We start from the raw sequence: 20,292 nt of genomic DNA, 5'->3' as shown, positions 1-20,292 counted from the left end.
GCCTTGGAAAAGACCATTTCGTCCTCCAGATGCTTCAGGCAAAAGAAAAAAAAATCCCCTAAAGGGTAAACTGGAAGTTCAAGAAAGTGCTGTTTTTGCACTCCAGAAGGTTCAGGGAAGCTTCCTGAAGCTCCGGAATGCAAAAAAACCCAGCACAATAGTCAAACCGAAAGTGCGTTTTCCCAAAAGATAGAAGATTGACGGCAGAAAAAAACCTCATGGTCCATCTAGTCTCCCCTTATTATTTCCTGTATTTTATCTTAGGGTGGATCTATGTTTATCCCAGGCATGTTTAAATTCAGTTCCTGTGGATTTACCAACCACGTCTGCTGGAAGTTTGTTCCAAGCATCTACTACTCTTTCAGTAAAATAATATTTTCTCACGTTGCTTCTGCTCTTTCCCCCAACTAACCTCAGATTGTGGCCCCTTGTTCTTGTGTTCACTTTCCTATTAAAAACACTTCCCTCCTGAACCTTATTTAACCCTTTAACCTATTTAAATGTTTCGATCATGTCCCCCCTTTCCCTTCTGATTGATTTCATGAAGTCTTTCCTGATAAGTTTTATGCTTTAGACCTTCCACCAGAAAACAACTGAATAAAACAACAAGAACCCACGCAGCCATCCCGCCCCGCATGGTCGCCTTCTCTTCCGGGCTCAGAGCAAAGTGCAACCGGGAAAAAACTCTCCGTCTGGGGGAATCAATCAAGAGGGAACATGCATGTTCTTCAGGGTCACAAGTTACCCCACCCTGGCATTGCTCTGCCCCCCCCCCCCAACCCGGAGGCCCACTCCACTATTTGACAAACACTGCCTTAACTTAATCGTAGTGTTACAAATCACACGCTACTGAACGTTTGTGGGGCTTCTTAAAGCAAATGCTATATTGAGATACAGTACTAGGTGCGCACCTTTCGTGGTGGATCTACAGTAGCGTGAGATCATTTCCCCCTGCCCCAGAATGATAGATTTTGTGCATTTATATAACTATCTGCTCGATATTTCCAAGTCAATTTTATTTTATTTTTTTATTTTTAAATATTTTTATTAATTTTCAAAAAAAAGACAGACAGGACATACCTACATTTAACATATATTTGGGGCTGCAATTGCCCCACTTACTGTAGAAGTCTTTCTAATACAGAAAAGGAATATACTAAAATTTATATAATCAACATAGTAATTTAAATGGAAAGAAGAATTTTTGTTTTTTATATAGTTTAACCATTGATAGCTATAATTATAAAAGAATGAACTATTTTTATACATTTACATTACTTTCAGGTCATTTAGTATTTTTGTTTGTTTCATTTTTTTATTTAACCATACATAAACCTTATTCCAAATATTATAAAAATCAGATTCATCTTGACTATTTAACTGCCTTGTCATCATATTCATTTCAGCACATTCTATGATTTTCCTTATTACATCCTCCTCCTTGGGAATGTCTTCTCCCTTCCAATTTTGTGCGTAAACTATCCTAGCCGCTGTCAAAATATGAGTAATTAAGAAAAGAATATCCTTTTTATATTTTTGTTTTGTTATACCTAATAAAAAGAATTCTGGGGTTTTCTTTATATCCTGTAGGGTAATTTCTTTGATCCACTTTTCTTTTATCCCAGTTTGTATGACGAGGGGTTTGTAAGACGAGGTATCACTGTACTAGGTGCGCACCTTTCGTGGTGGATCTATAGTAGCGTGAGATCATTTCCCCCTGCCCCAGAATGATAGATTTTGTGCATTTATATAGCTATCTGCTCGATATTTCCAAGTCAATTTTATAGGCTTTAAATTCATCAAACAGTCAGATGGGATCTTTCCATGTTTTGCCGCGTTGGGTTGCATCAATACAAAAATGACAGTCAAGGTTACGAGCTGAATTGCTAATAGCAGTGAGCAACACCTTCAGTTTCCCTCCCAGATCAACTCGGGCTCTTATTATGATCTTAGCTACTGAGATCTGAGAAATTTATTTTTGGCACAGACATTTACATGTGGAAATGGCTGCGCAGCTTCAAATGGCATAACATTTTCTAACTTAACTGAGTTACTAAAAGTGCCCACGACTGGGGCTAAGCTGCTTCTGGGTGCAAACTGCAAACACCTACTTAGTGACATTCTGGGAATATATTACAAAATAGTCTTCAGTTAACTGGCTGATAATTGGACAAGATTGGATCGTTCAACTGGATGGTTTATATTAGCTCTTATGTTTAGTATTCTCTCTCTCTCTCTCTTTTTTTTAATGCCAGCTGCTGAACTCAGAAAATCATTAATCCGGTCATAGTCTGCTGATGGCTGTCTTCGTGGTGCTATAAGTTGTCTCGGTTTAATCATCCCCATCAGTCATTTTCCAGTTATTTGCAAGCCAATTTTAATACGTATTCTAGTATTTCTCAGAATTGAAACGTGATTGACAGGCAGCTTTTAAAAGAGCTTGAAAGTATTAATGGGTTTTCATTGTAGCATCTGCGGCTCCAAGTGATAACTAGCCTGCCAACTGTATCCTGCGTTACTTGGCAATGTTAGAATGAAGCTCTTGAGTCACAGGAGAAGACTGTGACGTGTCTACCCTCCACCACAGCTCTTTATGGTTCTGTGTAGACTCCCAATCCAGCTTGTATAAGGAGCGGAGAGTAGGGATTACCATATTTCACACAGTATTAGGCGTACCCTTTTGATCCCTAAAACAATGTTTCCCAACTGTGGCAACTTGAAGATATTTGGACTTCAACTCCCAGAATTCCCCAGCCAGCGAATGCTGGCTGGGGAATTCTGGAAGTTGAAGTCCAAATATCTTCAAGTTGCCAAGGTTGGGAAACACTGCCCTAAAAGACACTGAAAATTTGGAGGCGTCTTAAACACTTAATGTAGCTTTTTTTTAAAAAAAAGCTTTTTCTTTCAGCCCTAACTAGGTGCTAATGATCTTCCCAGCTCTTGCCTTGCTGGCTTTTTCATTGTTACTCTCTCCAAAAAAAGTTTTTCCAGCCCTAAGTCTTTGCAGGCTTTTTTTTCATTGTTCTACTTGCTCCGAATACAGTGGTACCACTACTTAAGAATGCCTCTGACTTACGAACTTTTCTAGATAAGAACCGGGGTTTCAATTTTTTTTTGCCTCTTCTCAAGAACCATTTTCCATTTACAAACCCGAGCCTCTGGAACTGGAACCGGAAAAGCAGGGAGAAGCCTCTGTGGGGCCTCTCTAGGAATCTCCTGGGAGGAAACAGGGCCAGAAAAGGCAGGGAGAAGCCTCCGTGGGGCCTCTCTAGGAATCTCCTGGGAGGAAACAGGGCCAGAAAAGGTGGGGAGAAGCCTCTGTGGGGCCTCTCTAGGAATCTCCTGGGAGGAAACAGGGCTGGAAAAGGTGGGGGGAAAGCCTCTGTGGGGCCTCTCTAGGAATCTCCTGGGAGGGAACAGAACTAGAAAAGGTGGGGAGAAGCTTCCGTGGTGCCTCTCTAGGAATCTCCTGGGAGGAAACAGCGCTTTCACCCTCCCTTAGTTTCCCCAATCGCACACATTATTTGCTTTTACATTGATTCCTATGGGAAAAATGGCTTCTTCTTACAAACTTTTCTACTTAAGAACCTGATCATGGAACAAATTAAGTTTGTAAGTAGAGGTACCACTGTATGTTTCTTTCCAGCCCTAACGAGGTGCTAAACGATCTTCCCAGCTCTTACTGGCTTGCGAGCTCTTTCATTGTTACTCTCTCATTATTTTTAATGATGATGATGATGATGATGATGATGATGATGATAATAATTATTATTATTTATTAGATTTATATGCCGCCCCTCTCCGAAGACTCAGGGCGGCTCACAACATAAGCCGTGGGATAAAATAATGTGCTGAAGCTAACCAGACTAAGGACGCTAGCCAGATGAATACCAAGTAGGCAGATTTTTTTCCTCTCCAAAAACTAAGTTGTGTCTTATACTCCGGGGCGTCTTGTACTCTGAAAAATATGGTAGCTTGGTTAATTTAGGAAAGCTTTGGTAGGGAAAGGGGCAGGAAAAGCTGCAAACGTGCCAGTATCCAATAACACATTGACTGTCGAGTTGCTCAATCATCCAAGCCATGATTGTCCCAAAGGTCCTTCTTCCAATGGTTTTGAAACCCTACCAGGGGTTATAATGGACGAGAAGCAAAATGTTTCCAAAGGAAAAATAGCAAGAAAACCCTGTTTCCTTTTGGGGGAAAAAGCACCTTTGGGACAAGCATTCGTTTTCAGAATGAATATTGCATTCAGTTTCAGGGCACCATTCCCTGACTACTTTCCTGGTTAGTATCTGTTCTGCCGGGCTCTCTGGTAGGAGCCTCCCGAAAATTCAAGGGTACAAATTTCAGACACACACACGTTTGAAAATTCAAAACAATGTTCTTTATCACAAATTTCAAAATAAACTAAGCACTCTTTTTGTATTGCAAAGAACACTCATCCCAAAACAACTGGGTAGAGTCTGTACAATTTCCCTTAAGCAGTCATTAAGTACTTAGCTAGCAGCTGTGAAGAAACTTCACACCCCTTCTTCTTCCAACGAAGTGAGACACACACACACTTTGCTCTGCTTTGGTTTCAAAGGCGTGAAAAATGAACAACAAAGTCCAGAAAACAGCAGCACACGATTCCTGAAGAACTGCGATCAGATACTCTTTTACAACGGCCAAACCCACATGCTGCTATTTATAGCAGCAGCCCTAATTACTGGAGCCCCACCCAACCACAGGTGGCCTCATTTTCTCTTGTAATAAGCCTTCAGTTGTTGTCTCCTATGCATCACTCTGCGCATGCGTGGATGTGTCATTAATTCTTGTTCAGAATCCAAGGATGATACAGATGATTGATCTCCTCCTGGGCTGTCTGCCAAACTCCCCTCTTCCCTGTCACTCATGCTTCCTTGGTCAGAGGAGGCTTCATCGGCAGATTCCATCGGGAGCAAAACAGGCCTGCGGCATGTGGATGTCTCCCCCACATCCACCTGCACATTCCTTGGGGCAGGAGCTGGGCCAGAGCTAACCACAACAGTATCAAGATACAAAGTGCTGCTTGCAAAGCAGGTCCTCCTTATAAAGAAATTTTATGGGGCAAGAACATATGGTACATGCTCCATGAGGTCTGCGCACAAGATTTTTTTTGTTCTGTGCATAGGCCTACCCACGTAGAACCTGATAGCTTTGATCTTTACTTTTCCTGCAAGGCAATTTCGCACCTCCCAAAGTGGGACTTGTCTACTAGCAATTCAGCACCTGGAAATCAGGCTCAAGGAGTAATCAAAATGTGATAAACATTAATTAGTATAATAACCAATTGCTTAATGGAAGGAAAGAAGGAACCTTGATTATGTTTTCTCAAGGGATTTTTAACTATCAACTTTTTGATTGCACTTACTCAGACTTCAAAGAGGAGGTGAAGAAGCTGTTTTCAAATCTGAAAATGAAAAGAGTAGAAGCCCAACAGTGGGAGGTCGATGATCTACCCCTTCTGACAGATTACTTGGATTTATTTGTCTATGAGGCAAAAGCACACACTGCAATTTGCTGCTGTTAAAACTTCTGAGTTGAAGGTAGGACCCATTAGCAGGCTTTGAACTGGTCCCCTAAGCCAGTGTTTTTCAACCAGTGTGCCGCGGCACACTAGTGTGCCGCGAGACATGGTCAGGTGTGCCGCGAAGCTCAGAGAGAGAAATAAAGGAAGAGAGAGAAAGAAGGAGAGAAAGCAAGAGAGAGAAAGAGTGAGCGAGCGAGAAAGAGAACAAGAGAGAGAAAGCAAGAGAGAGAGAGAGAAAGAGAACAATAAAAAGAAAGAAAGAAAGAAAGAAAGAGAGCAAGAGAGAGAGAAAGCAAGAGAGAGAAAGAGAAAGAGAGGGAGGGAAGAAGAGAGAGAGAAAGACATAGAGGGAGGGAGGAAGGGAGAGAGAAAGAGAGCAAAAAAGAGAGGAAGGAATGAAAAGAAAGAGGGATGGAGAGAGAGAGAAAGAAAGAGGGAGAAAGAGGGAGAGAGAAATAGAGCGAAAGGGAGGGAGAGAGAGAGAAATTTTTTTTGTCCAAACTTTTTTTAGCAGCGCCCCCCCCCCCCCCCCGCTCAATGTGCCCCAGGGTTTCGTAAATGTAAAAAATGTGCCGCGGCTCAAGAAAGGTTGAAAATCACTGCCCTAAGCAGCTGTAAACTGAAAGCATCTAGTTTCTTTCCATGAGTTAATAACAGTTTAGGCGTACAGGATTTATTTATTTATTTATTTATTGGATTTGTATGCCGCCTCTCTACGTAGACTCGGGGCGGCTAACAGCCATAATTAAAAACAGCATGTAAATCCAATACTAAAACAACTAAAAAACCCTTATTGTAAAACTAAACATACATACAAACAAACAAACATACTATGCATAAATTGTAAAGGCCTAGGGGGAAATAATTTCTCATTTCCCCCATGCCTGATGGCAAAGGTGGGTTTTAAGGAGCTTACGAAAGGCGAGGAGGGTGGGGGCAATTCTAATCTCTGGGGGGGGGAGTTGGTTCCAGAGGGCCGGGGCCGCCACAGAAAAGGCTCTTCCCCTGGGTCCCGCCAAACGACATTGTTTAGTCGACGGGACCCTGAGAAGGCCAACTCTGTGGGGCCTAACTGGTCGCTGGGATTCGTGCGGCAGAAGGCGGTCCCGGAGATAACCTTGGCCATAAAAAGCATAATTCTGATCTCCTTCCAACTTGCCTTGCTTCCCTATGAATCTAAACATCCTGAAAACAAGCAGGATTTCACTGCCTTCCCCCCTCCCCCCATTTCGTGCTATGAATTCCCTGGGCACCGGCTGTTTTCAGCATGTTATCTCATCCAAGCGGTCTCTTTGCACAATTAATTAAGGAACAGCAATTCTCCAAGCTATTCTGTTGGTTATGCACCGACAGAGTTGTAACCGAGCATGAACCTATAATGCAGCCATTGCTCTGCGTATGAGAGAAGGGGAACATTCCCAGGTCGACTGATAATGAATCCAGAGGCTTGATTCCATGTAAGACGTGTTTACCTTATGGATAATTTTCTATCAAAATACAGTCTCTCATTCATTCGTGCTTTCCGATTTGGATTTCGTCCTTCTCCTTAAACTCAGGGCAGCTTACATAGAAACATAGAAACATAGAAGATTGACGGCAGAAAAAGACCTCATGGTCCATCTAGTCTGCCCTTATACTATTTCCTGTATTTTATCTTAGGATGGATATATGTTTATCCCAGGCATGTTCAAATTCAGTTACTCTGGATTTATCTACCACGTCTGCTGGAAGTTTGTTCCAAGGATCTACTACTCTTTCAGTAAAATAATATTTTCTCATGTTGCTTTTGATCTTTCCCCCAACTAACTTCAGATTGTGCCCCCTTGTTCTTGGGTTCACTTTCCTATTAAAAACACTTCCCTCCTGGACCTTATTTAACCCTTTAATATATTTAAATGTTTCGATCATGTCCCCCCTTTTCCTTCTGTCCTGCAGACTATACAGATTGAGTTCATTAAGTCTTTCCTGATATGTTTTATGCTTAAGACCTTCCACCATTCTTGTAGCCCATCTTTGGACCCGTTCAATTTTGTCAATATCTTTTTGTAGGTGAGGTCTCCAGAACTGAACACAGTATTCCAAATGTGGTCTTACTCACGCTCTATATAAGGGGATCACAATCTCCCTCTTCCTGCTTGTTATACCTGTAGCTATGCAGCCAAGCATCCTACTTGCTTTTCCTACTGCCCGACCACACTGCTCACCCATTTTGAGACTGTCAGAAATCACTACCCCTAAATCCTTTTCTTCTGAAGTTTTTGCTAGCACAGAACTGCCAATGCAATACTCAGATTGAGGATTCCTTTTCCCCAAGTGCATTATTTTACATTTGGAAACATTAAACTGCCGTTTCCATTGCTTTGACCATTTATCTAGTAAAGCTAAATCATTTACCATATTACAGGACCCCTCCAGGAATATCAATCCTATTGCACACTTTAGAATCATCGGCAAATAGGCAAACCTTCCCTACCAAACCTTCCCCTATGTCACTCACAAACATATTAAAAAGAATAGGACCCAGAACAGACCCTTGTGGCACACCGCTTGTAACCTGTCTCTGCTCAGAATACTTGCCATTAACAATAACTCTCTGATGTCTATGCTTCAGCCAGCTTGAAATCTACTGAACTATCCAGGGATTAAGTCCAATATTCACTAATTTATCTATCAGCTCTTTATGTGGAACCGTATCAAAGGCTTTGCTGAAGTCCAGATAGGCAATATGCATGGCACCACCTTTATCCAACACCTTAATGACATAGTCAAAGAAATCAATGAGATTACAACATGTTAGCAATAGCACTTTTTAACAGAGCCAGCCTATTGCCCCCACAATCCGGATCCTCATTTTACCCACCTCGGAAGGATGGAAGGCTGAGCCAACTTTGAGCCGGTGATGAGATTTGAACCGCTGACCTGCAGATCTAGCAGTCAGCTTTAGTGGCCTGCAGCACTGCACTCTACCTGCTGTGCCACCTTGGCTCCCTTTTTTATAGGCCTTTTTCTTTTCTTTTCTCTTAATTCTCTCTGCTTGCCTTCTTTGAGTCTCTTCTCCATGCACAAAGTTGTAAAAAGTCCCTTTTACAATTCTGGTTGTCAATCCATTTGTTTTGGCGTCCAGCGGAAACAAGTTAATTGATAATGTGGTATGGTATCATACCATATATGGTATGATTATATGTTACAGTAATATGGTAATATTAATATAATAATATGGTATGTTCAACTCTGTTACAACTCTTGTCACAGAATAGTTATTAAAATGCCAAGAATTATGATTCCTCTTTTCTAGCTATTATTCATTTTAATGTTTTGGATAATATAATATTCAGTTGTTTCTAAGTGGACTGATGTGATTATTTAGCATTTGTAACCCAAATCTTAGGAATCTATTGTTTCTGCAGTAACAGGAAGTAATAAAAACACTGAACAGCTTGGTTACTCTGAAATAGTTACCGTATTTTTTGGAGTATAAGACGCACTGGAGAGGGGCGGCATACAAATCTAATAAATAATAATAATAATAATAATATTTATTTATTTACTTACTTACTTACTTACTTACTTACTTACTTACTTACTTACTTACTTATTTATTAGATTTGTATGCCGCCCCTTTCCGTAGACTCGGGGCGGCTGACAACACAATAAAACAATTCATAACCAATCTAATAATTTACAATTTAAAAATTTAAAGTAGTTAAGAAAATCCCATTTTTAAGCAGACATACCTACAAACATACCATACATAAATTATATAGGCCCGGGGGAGATATCTCAATTCCCCCATGCCTGACGACAAAGGTGGGTTTTGAGGAGTTTACGAAAGGCAAGGAGGGTAGGGGCAGTTCTAATCTCTGGGGGGAGCTGGTTCCAGAGAGTCGGGACCGCCACAGAGAAGGCTCTTCCCCTGGGGCCCGCCAACCGACATTGTTTAGTTGACGGGACCCAGAGAAGGCCGACTCTGTGGGACCTAATCGGTCGCTGAGATTCGTGCAGCAGAATAATAATAATAATAATAATAATAATAATAATAATAATAATAATAATAATAATATGCACCTTAGTTTTGAGGGAGAAAAATAGGGAAAAGAATCTGCTTACCAGATATACATCTGGCTAACATCCTTGGTCTGGTCAGCTTCAGCATGTTATTTTATCCCCTGGTTAAGAGCTTTAAAAAAACTTTATTCTGAAAGAGTAACAGTGAAAGAGCTTGCAAGCCAGAAAGAGCAGGGAAGAGCTCAGAACATCGTTAGCACCTGGTTAGAGCTGGAAAGAAACTTATTCGGAGCAAGTTAGAGTAATGAAAAAACCCTGCAAAGACTTAGGGCTTGGGAAATATTCTTCACAGAGAGAAACAATGAAAGAGCCTGCAAACTAAGAGCTGGGAAGATAGTTAGCAGCTAGTTAGGGCTGGCGGGGAGGAAAGCTACATTCAGAGGATAGGACACACCCTAATTATCAGCTTCTTTTTAGGGAGGAAAAAGGTGCATCTTATACACCGAAAAATACGGTACTATCATTGGTCTGATATTCCACTCTATTTGTTTCATTTGACCAGTCATATCTACCCTGGATTGTCCATGTTCTGTCTATTTTAATAGAGCCAACCTACTTCATAAGGTTGTGACGGGGAAAACAGGAGATATGCAAACATCATATTAGAAACATAGAAACATAGAAGTCTGACGGCAGAAAAAGACCTCATGGTCCATCTAGTCTGCCCTTATTTTCTGTATTTTATCTTAGGATGGATATATGTTTATCCCAGGCATGTTTAAATTCAGTTACTGTGGATTTATCTACCACGTCTGCTGGAAGTTTGTTCCAAGGATCTACTACTCTTTCAGTAAAATCATATTTTCTCATGTTGCTTTTGATCTTTCCCCCAACTAACTTCAGATTGTGCCCCCTTGTTCTTGTGTTCACTTTCCTATTAAAAACACTTCCCTCCTGAACCTTATTTAACCCTTTAACATATTTCAATGTTTTGATCATGTCCCCCCTTTTCCTTCTGTCCTCCAGACTATACAGATTGAATTCATTAATATGTTACTTTTTCCATATAATAATAAAAAAGAATGACATTTGCAAGGTATATATTATTTGTTTTGTTTGTACTGATACTTTGTATTGTATTATTTTTAGGTTCTCTTTTTGAATCCATTCATGCCATTTGTACCATGTTCGTTTCGGTTCATTAATTTTATTTCCCTTAATTGAATTTGTAATTTCATCCATTTCTACACATGTATATACTTTATCTATTATTAAATTTTCTGTTGGAATCTGTTCGTTTTTCCACATTTGCGCTATCGCTATTCTAGTTGCCGTATTTATATGGGTTATGGCATGGCTATGGTTTTGCTGAGGCCTTGATGTAGTTTTATTTGAATTCTTCAGGAACCCCCTGTTTTTATTTAGTTCAGCGTGATTGATGGGCAGTCATGTAAATTGGATTAATAAATAAATAAAACACTGACAATCCTGTAAATTACTCTCCGGGTTGTAACAGCCGTTTCCCCCCACACACACACGTTCAGCCCAGAATCCTTGAAGTTGGAAAAATAATGAATCAGGACTGCCTGATCTAAATGCTGGTTTTCTGCAATAGAGGGCTGGCTGTGTCAGTGAATATGATTGGTGTTCCCCTTCAGTGGCACATTGTTTCTGTCCTTTAATCTCAATATATTTATTTTGCAAAATTGGGGAAAGGGAGGACATTAATCTGTCTACTGCAAATATCAATCACTCTTTCACTGGCTTAGTGTGAAGGATTATAGCGGTTCTTTGTTTCTAACTTCAGTTTTAATAACTTGGGGAAAGTTGACGTGGTTTCATCTGTATGACTAGTACAGTGGTACCTCTACCTAAGAACGCCTCTACTTGCGAATTTTTCTAGATAAGAACCGGGTGTTCAAGATTTTTTTTGTCTCTTCTCAAGAACCATTTTTTACTTAACAAACCCGAGCCTCTGAAACTGTAACTGGAAAAGGCAGGGAGAAGCCTCCGTGGAGCCTCTGTAGGAATCTCCTAGGAGGAAACAGGGCCGGAAAAGGCGGGGAGAAGCCTCCATGGGGCCTCTGTAGGAATCTCCTGGGAGGAAACAGGGCCGGAAAAGGCGGGGAGAAGCCTCCGTGGGGCCTCTCTAGGAATCTCCTGGGAGGAAACAGGGCCGGAAAAGGCGGGGAGAAGCCTCCGTGGGGCCTCTCTAGGAATCTCCTGGGAGGAAACAGGGCCAGAAAAGGTGGGGAGAAGCCTCCGTGGGGCCTCTCTAGGAATCTCCTGGGAGGAAACAGGGCCTCCACCCTCCCTGTGGTTTCCCCAATCGCACGCATTATTTGCTTTTATATTTATTCCTATGGGGAAAATTGCCTCTTCTTACAAACTTTTCTACTTAAGAACCTGGTCACAGAACGAATTACATTCATAAGTAGAGGTACCACTGTACTTTAGGCTGATTGTTATTTGGAGAGAAGATGCTTTCATATGTTCTACCTGACTTAGCAAGGAAAAAATTCTCTTGTTAAAAAGAGGATGTTAAATTATTTACAGGTATTTGCTGAATATTACATAAAAACATGCAGTGAAGGGCTGAATTTTTTTATTGTGTGGGTGTGGCTTGATAGTCATGTGACTGGGGTGGCTTGCCAGGCCTGTGGCCAGGTGGGAGTGGCTTGACAATCATGTGACTGGTGGTGGCTTAAAGGTCATGTGATTGGGTGGGAATGGCTTACTGACCAAGATAACTTTTCAGATAGGTGCTTGGACTCTTTTTCAGTTGATTAAGTCACATTATTTGAATAGCCACAAAAAGGACAAATGATAGACAGCATTATTTGTTGAGAAGCACAGGAACATTTGAAGGTTTAGTACTGAACCCACCCAATGATAACAGATTAGGCAAATAACTCAATTTTCTTTAATTGCTTATAAAAGTTCAGTTCTAGATAATGATTAAAACGATTAAAGCTTTTATGTGTAAAAATACGTACTATTTAATTATTTCCTATTTTAAAAATAATTAAGGATTATACTAAGCTACTAGAGAAGGAAGGACAATAAAAAAATATTAAGTATTCAATAAAAAGTGCATAAACTTACTACCCCCACTGCTTTCCCACCTACCTCCATGGGGGCAGCACCCCATTACTGCAAATGTGCTCAGATATGTAAATGAGTGATTTTATTTATTTATTTGATTGTTTGATTTTTTTTATGCCGCCTTTCTCCTTAGACTCAGGGTAGTTCACAATATGTTAGCAATAGCACTTTTTAAAAACAGAGCCAGCATATTGCCCCCACAATCTGGGTCCTCATTTTACCCACCTCAGAAGGATGGATGGCTGAGTCAACCTTGAGCCGGTGATGAGATTTGAACCTCTGACCTGCAGATCTACAGTCAGCTTTAGTGGCCTGCAGTACTGCACTCTACCTGCTGCGCCATCTGGTTTCTTTTTGGAGACGTTTCATGTGTGTGAGTTATCGATTGATTGATTGATTGATTGGGCCTATGAGTCAAAGTTGGCTCCTGACAACTTCCTGGATGTATCCCTGCAGAGTTCTTGGCAAGTTTTTGGAAGCGGTTTGCCATTACAGTAGTACCTCTAGATACGAGCTGCTCCACCTGCAAGTATTCCAAGTTACGAGCCGCGACGCAAGTGAAATTTCTGTTCAACACCCGAGCTCAAATTCGGGATACGAGCCGAGCTTCCACTAGGTGGCGCAAGAATCTCCTTGCTTCTAGTTATCTCAGCGCAAAAAACAAAAGGCATTCGTTTGAGATGCGAGTTGATCGACTTACGAGCTCGGGTCTGGAACGAATTAAACTCGTATGTCGAGGTACCACTGTACCTCCTTCCTAAAATGACTGGCCCAAGGTCACCCAGCTGACTTTGTGCCTAAAATGGAAGTCAAACAGAATCTTCTGGTTTCTCTCCAGAACCTCTTTGATTTTCAGAGTTGAAGAAGCTTCTTGGATGAGAAGCAAAACGTCTTCAGAGAAAAACCAGAAAGTCCAGTTGCCTCTTGAAAAAAGCACCTTTGAGATATTACTGAAGGGGTTTTTGTTTTGTTTTGTTTTTGCTCCCTGTGTTAACAGTCTATCGGAGGGGTAGGCAAAGCTGGCTCTTCTATGACATGTGGACTTCAACTCCCAGAATTCTTGAGCTAGCATGATTGGCTCAGGAATTCTGGGAGATGAAGTCCAGAAGAAGTCATAGAAGAGCCAACTTTGCCTACCCCTGGTCCATCCCAAACATGAAATAATCTAGGAGTCCAAACAAGTTGAGAGCGCTTAAGATCCAAATTGACCCCATGTGGCAAACAGGTGTAGAATAATAACATAACATACCTTAATATGGTATCCTCAAGATATGTAGGGCTTCATGGATTCCTTTTGTTGTTATTCCTGTATTATCATTACCGTGGTTGCTCAGCCCTGGTGGCACAGGGATTGAAATGCAGTTATCGCAGGCTAACTCTGCTCACTGCCTGGAGTTCAATCCTGGGTTGAATCCATCCTTCCGAAGTCGATAAAATGAGCACCCAGATTGTTGGGGGGCAGCATGCAAATAATGCTTTTACATTACAAACCATCCAAAGAGTGCTGTAAAACTGCTGTGGAGTGTAACCTCAAATGCTACACTGAGAGCATATGCACCAAAGACAAATTCCTTGTATGTCTATTAAGGTTTAGAATAGAATTCTATTCCATTCTATTCCATTCCATTCTATTCTATTCTATTCTGTGAGCTTGCTGGCAAAATTATGACAACCTTTGTCTTGGTTGGTCTTATTAGAACAGTGCTTCTCAATTATTTTCTATTATGCCCCCCACCCCCAGGAAGAAGTAGACATTTTGCGAGCCCCCAACTCTCCAATCAGGGCCCCAGTGGTTTTAGTGTTAATAGTGCACGCCCCACTATTTGAGAAGGACTGTGTTAGAGGAAAGAAGGGAATTGATGGTGTTTAAATGATAGCTATTTTATTGAAAAGACATTGTTTTCCTTAATCTATATACCAACCAGTGAACTCTTTCTCATTGTCCATTTATTCAATGCTGCTGCAGACTGATTGACTGACTGACTGATTGATTGATTCTTAGGATCTCCCAGCAAGTGGAAACCAGCCGGGCACAGCTACGAGCAATCAACGAGAGGGTCACCCTTGCCCAAGCTAAAATTGAGAAGATAAAGGGCAGCAAGAAGGCTATTAAGGTTTGGATACCAATTTCAATGGTTCTTTTGAATGGCGTTGCTTCCATTAACCTGTGATTAAAGGCCAAGCTGCTTGTAAGAGCAATCACAGAGTCCACAATTGCATGAATGACGTTTTTTTTTAATGCAAAATACAAAGTGGTTGCAGTAATAATCAGTATCTTAATTGTCAAGGAAAGAAAGTACTCTAGACCAGTGATGGCAAACCTATGGCACGGGTGCCACAGGTGGCACATGGAGCTGTATCTGCTGGCACGCAAGCCGTTGCCCTTGCTCAGCTCCAACATGCACGTGTGCCGGCCAACTGATTTTTGGCTCGCACAGAGGCTCTCCGAGGGCGTTTTTGGCTTCCAGAGAGCCTGCAGGAGGATGGGAGAGGGCGTTTTTACCCTCCCCCGGCTCCAGGGCAGCCTTTGGAGTCTGGGGAGGGTGAAACACGAGCCGAGGTGCCCATCAGAAGCTGGGAAACTGGCCGTTCCTGGCCTCCAGTGGGCCTTCGGGGTGCAGGGGAAGCTATTTTTGCCTTCCCCAGGCATTTAATTATGGGTTTGTAGCTTTTCCCCCCACAGCCCTAACTAGCTGCTAACACTCTTCCCAGCTCTTACCTTGCAGGCTCTTTCATTGTTTCTCTCTGTAAAGAATGTTTTCCAAGCAGTAAGTCTTTGCAGGGTTTTTTTCATTGCTCTAACTTGCTTTGAATAAATTTCTTTCCAGCCCTAACCAGGTGCTAATGATGTTCCCAGCTCCTACTGGCTTGCAAGCTCTTTCATTGTTACTCTCTCAGAATAAAGGGGGTTTTTTTAAGCCCTTAACCAGGGGATAAAATAATGTGCTGAAGCTGACCAGACTAAGGACGTTAGCCAGATGAATATCTGGAAAGCAGATTCTTTTCCCTAAACTAAGATGCCTCTTATACTCCAAAAAATATGGCATGTAGCAGTGGAAATTTTAGCTTCAATTGTGGTCTTTAGTCGAGAGTCTTGTAGCAGAGTGGTCTTTAGTCGAGAGTCTTGTAGATTATTTTGTGATAAATTTTGATATAGTCAAAATTATTTTGACGATAAATTAAATTTTGAGATAGTCTTCCTTCTATATCAGTACTTTAACAATGTATGTTTCCTTTTCTATTAAAAACCATACGATTATGTTCTGGCAACCTTCCTTTCTCCATAGTGGATGGAACTCTCGTCCAGGATGGGTTGATCTCATCCAATCAGATGAGGACTGAGTCTGTTTATTTTAATTTAAGGACTCCGCCTTGCCTGGTTCCCCAGTTATGACTCAGTCCTCAGGGTGGTTAGACGTGGTCTCTCCTTCCAGGATTGTTAGTTTCACCTTTTCTCCAGAATTATCAATAACAAATTTTCTTCTACCAACTCATCGTGAGTAATTGGCCTCATAGAGTGAGAAAAAAACTTGCTGGGCTATCGGAGCCTACTATTCTCTTTCCTTATGTTTTACTTTTTTTCCTCCTAGGTGTTTTCCAGCTCCAAATACCCGGCCCCAGAACGGCTGAAAGAATATGGTTCCATCTTTACTGGCGCTCAGGATCCAGAGGCCCAGAAACTACCGAGGCACAAGATTCAGAGCAAGCACAGACCCTTGGATGAGAAGTCCTTACAGGTAAGGATGGTCAGAAGGGAGCCAGAGGCCACACAATTGAATTTCTTTACTCAAGAGGTTTCTCTTTGCTTTGGGATTTGGAGAGCGTCAGGCAGCATAGTCTTGAATCAGGGCAGGAATTGCCTGAGGAGGTCCCAGGCGGCAAAAGTATAACATGGATTAAAAGGGAGGAAGGAATTCTTTACATAAGAATGTGTTTGAACTATTCTGTAGCCCCAAAAGGATTCTATAAAACTATTTTAAAAATGACTCCCTAGCATTGACCTTACATTTTTATACTTGTACAGTGTTCAGTCACATGCATAAATAAGTCACTGGAGAACAGCAATTTCATTGTCTTAAATCTGTTCAACTAACTTTTGGCCACCGGATCCAAAAATAAACACAGTTTTTGTCTATCATGTCGACTTTTTAAGCTACAGGATACCCTCAAAAGTCATACAAGTTGTGCATATAAAGGAAAGGAAAGTTAAAACTTTCCCAATATATTGTTTACAAGGAATAATTTTATTAATACGAAGGCTATAATAGTTACTTGCAAGTTAAATTGTGTTCATACAAATAGTTGTTTTTTTGATCAAACAGTAATTATACATATTAAGGTAAAAAATTTCGCTTGTAGCTTTTTCTGGAGTGTTTCATCTGTGGACATTCGCGCTCGATGCTCCAGCAATAGTCAGCCATCATGTAGAGAAAAAAACTTGACGTGGTAGAAGACAAAATAACTACAGCTTTGAAACCAACATGCCTAATCAACTATAAAAAAGCTCAAAAATCAAACTCAACAGAAATTGTGTTACAAATTGTTCCCCAGTGTAATAGCAAGGGCACTTAGACTTACATACCGCTTCATAGTGCTTTACAGTGCACTCTGCGCCGTTTCGACTCAATAATAATAATAATTAATAATAATTTATTGGATTTGTATGCCGCCCCTCTCCGTAGACTTGGGGCGGCTAACAACAATGATAAAAACAGCATTTGACAATCCAATAATAAAACAACTAAAAACCCTTATTATAAAACCAAACATGCACACAGACATACCATGCATAACTTGTAATGGCCTAGGGGGAAGGAATATCTCAACTCCCCCATGCCTAGTGGTATAAATGAGTCTTGAGTAGTTTACGAAAGATAGGGAGGGTGGGGGCAATTCTAATCTCCGGGGGGAGTTGGTTCCAGAGGGCCGGGGCCGCCACAGAGAAGGCTCTTCCCCTGGGGCCAACCAGACGACATTGTTTAGTCGACGGGACCCGGAGAAGGCCCACTATGTGGGACCTTATCGGTTGCTGGGATTCGTGCGATAGCAGGCGGTTCCGGAGGTAGTCTGGTCCAAAGCCATGTAGGGCTATTGCCCCCAACAATCTGGGTCCTCATTTTACCGATCTCAGAAGAGTGAAGGGTGGAGTTAACTTTGAGCTGATCGGGATCGAACTCCAGACTGTGGGCATCGTCAGCCTGCAATACTGCCATTCTGACCACTGCGCACCCAGGGCTCTTTTAAGTAATCTTTGGTTTGTATATAACACACACAAAACCAGAATACCTCTGGAACCACCTTCTACCGCACGAATCCCAGCGGCCAATAAGGTCCCACAGAGTTGGCCTTCTCCGGGTCCTGTCGACCAAACAATGTGGTTTGGCGGGACCCAGGGGAAAAGCCTTCTCTGTGGCGGTCCCGGCCCTCTGGAATCAACTCCCCCCGGAGATTAGAACGGCCCCCACCCTCCTTGTCTTTCGCAAGTTACTCAAGACCCACCTATATCGCAAGGCATGGGGGAACTAAGACATCTCCCCCAGGCTTTCTTATATTTCATGTTTGGTGTGTATGTGCTGTATGGTTTTTAATTATTGGGTTTTTTATATATTTTTATTATTAGATTTGTCCCATTGTTATACTGTTTTTATTACTGTTGTGAGCCGCCCCGAGTCTTCGGAGAGGGGCGCCATACAAATCTAATTAATAATAATAATAATAATAATAATAATAATAATAATTATTATTATTATTATTATTATTATTATTATTATTATTATTATTATTATTAAATAATCTCTGTATTCACCGATTGTGACATTGGGAGTTCTGGGATAAATTGAATCCCTGAATTATGTTTTCTGATCCAGTCAATGTCCATATGAGTAAGGAAAGGAGTGATGGGGACTATTTCCCTTGGGTATTGCCTGCTCTTTCCTGCCTGTAGTCTAGGGCAGTGATGGCAAACCTATGGGACGAGTGCCGCTGGTGGCAAGCGGAGCCATATCTGCTGGCATGCGAGCCGTTGCCCCAGCTCAGCTCCAATGTGCATGTGTGTGCTGGCCAGCTGATATTTGGCTCTGGGAAGGCAGTTTTTGGCTTCCAGAGAGCCTCCGGGGGGATGTGGGAGGGCAAAACACGAGCCTACTGAGCCCACCAGAAGTTGAGAAACAGGCCATTGCCCGCTGCCAGAGTGCCTCTAGGGGTGTGGAAAGTTGTCTTTGTCTTCCCCAGGTATTGACTTATGGGTGTGGGCACGCTATTTTGTCACCCAAGGAAAAAAAGGTTCGCCATCACTGGTCTAGGGTCTTTTCAGGCTGTATTTTTAGAAAACTCCAGATTCCTTCGATATTTGTTTAAATGAGCGTGTAAAACGTTTGGGGAAATTTTGGAACATTCCATTTTTGAAATCTGTATAGTCTGGAGCAGTGTTTCCCAACCTTGGCAACTTGAAGATATTTGGACTTCAACTCCCAGAATTCCCCAGCCAGCATTCGCTGGCTAGGGAATTCTGGGAGTTGAAGTCCAAATATCTTCAAGTTGCCAAGGTTGGGAAACACTGGTCTGGAGGACAGAAGGAAAAGGGGGGACATGATCAAAACATTTAAATATGTCAAAGGGTTAAATAAGGTTCAGGAGGGAAGTGTTTTTAATAGGAAAGTGAACACAAGAACAAGGGGACACAATCTGAAGTTAGTTGGGGGAAAGATCAAAAGCAACGTGAGAAAATATTATTTCACTGAAAGAGTAGTAGATCCTTGGAACAAACTTCCAGCAGACGTGGTTGGTAAATCCACAGCAACGGAATTTGAACATGCCTGGAATAAACATATATCCATCCTAAGATAAAATACAAAAAATAGTATAAGGGCAGACTAGATGGATCATGAGGTCTTTTCCTGTGGTCAGTCTTCTCATGTTTCCATGTTTTCCTCCTGAACTTGCTGATCTAGTCATTCTTGGGGTGATCAAGCAGTTGTCCAGAAATAAATCTTCCATAGCAGGAAGTTATTTGCGGGTTTTGTTTTATTTATTTTATTTATTTATTTATTAGATTTGTGTGCTGCCCCTCTCCGAAGACTCGGGGTGGCTAACAACAATAAAAAGACAATGTAAACAAATCTGATATTAAAAATAATCTAAAAAACCCCAATTTAAAGAACCACTCATACATACAAGCATAACATGTATAAATTCTATAAGCCTAGGGGGAAATGAAATTTCAATTCCCCCATGCCTGACGACAGAGGTGGGTTTTAAGGAGCTTGCGAAAGGCAGGGAGGGTGGGGGCAACTCTGATATCTGGGGGGAGCTGGTTCCAGAGGGTCGGGGCCGCCACAGAGAAGGCTCTTCTCCTGGGTCCCGCCAAACGACATTGCTTAGTCGACGGGACCCAGAGCAGGCCAACTCTGTTTTGTGCGTCTCTGGTTATTGGCGGCTCTGAATTAGGGCTTCAGTCTTCGTTCCAGTCACTGAACTTCCACAAACGAAGTTGTAGCTCCCGTTTTGGACTCGGTGTGCATAAGCCCCGAGTGCATTCTTCTGAGTAGATGAGTTAAAATTAAGCTGGCAGTTTTTCCAATATTTAAGAGTCTCCCGTGACCGCGTAGGACAGCCAACAACAAAGAAGAGCA

At 41.7% G+C, this 20,292-nt stretch overlaps 1 protein-coding gene across 2 annotated transcripts in view; it reads left to right on the top strand.

Annotated features, from left to right (window-relative positions):
- WASHC1 (WASH complex subunit 1) overlaps positions 1 to 20,292 on the top strand; it is an 85,050-nt gene that overhangs the window by 41,815 nt on the left and 22,943 nt on the right. For both annotated transcript variants that reach the window (XM_070756445.1, XM_070756444.1), the window contains exons 3-4: positions 14,664 to 14,775; positions 16,252 to 16,398. In XM_070756445.1, the coding sequence (XP_070612546.1) occupies positions 14,664 to 14,775; positions 16,252 to 16,398 (259 nt within the window). The remainder of the gene's footprint in view (positions 1 to 14,663; positions 14,776 to 16,251; positions 16,399 to 20,292) is intronic.

This window comes from Erythrolamprus reginae, chromosome 6, assembly GCF_031021105.1.
Source record: "Erythrolamprus reginae isolate rEryReg1 chromosome 6, rEryReg1.hap1, whole genome shotgun sequence".
Taxonomy (NCBI): Eukaryota; Metazoa; Chordata; class Lepidosauria; order Squamata; family Dipsadidae; genus Erythrolamprus; species Erythrolamprus reginae.
This window is presented reverse-complemented; position numbering and strand designations above follow the sequence as displayed.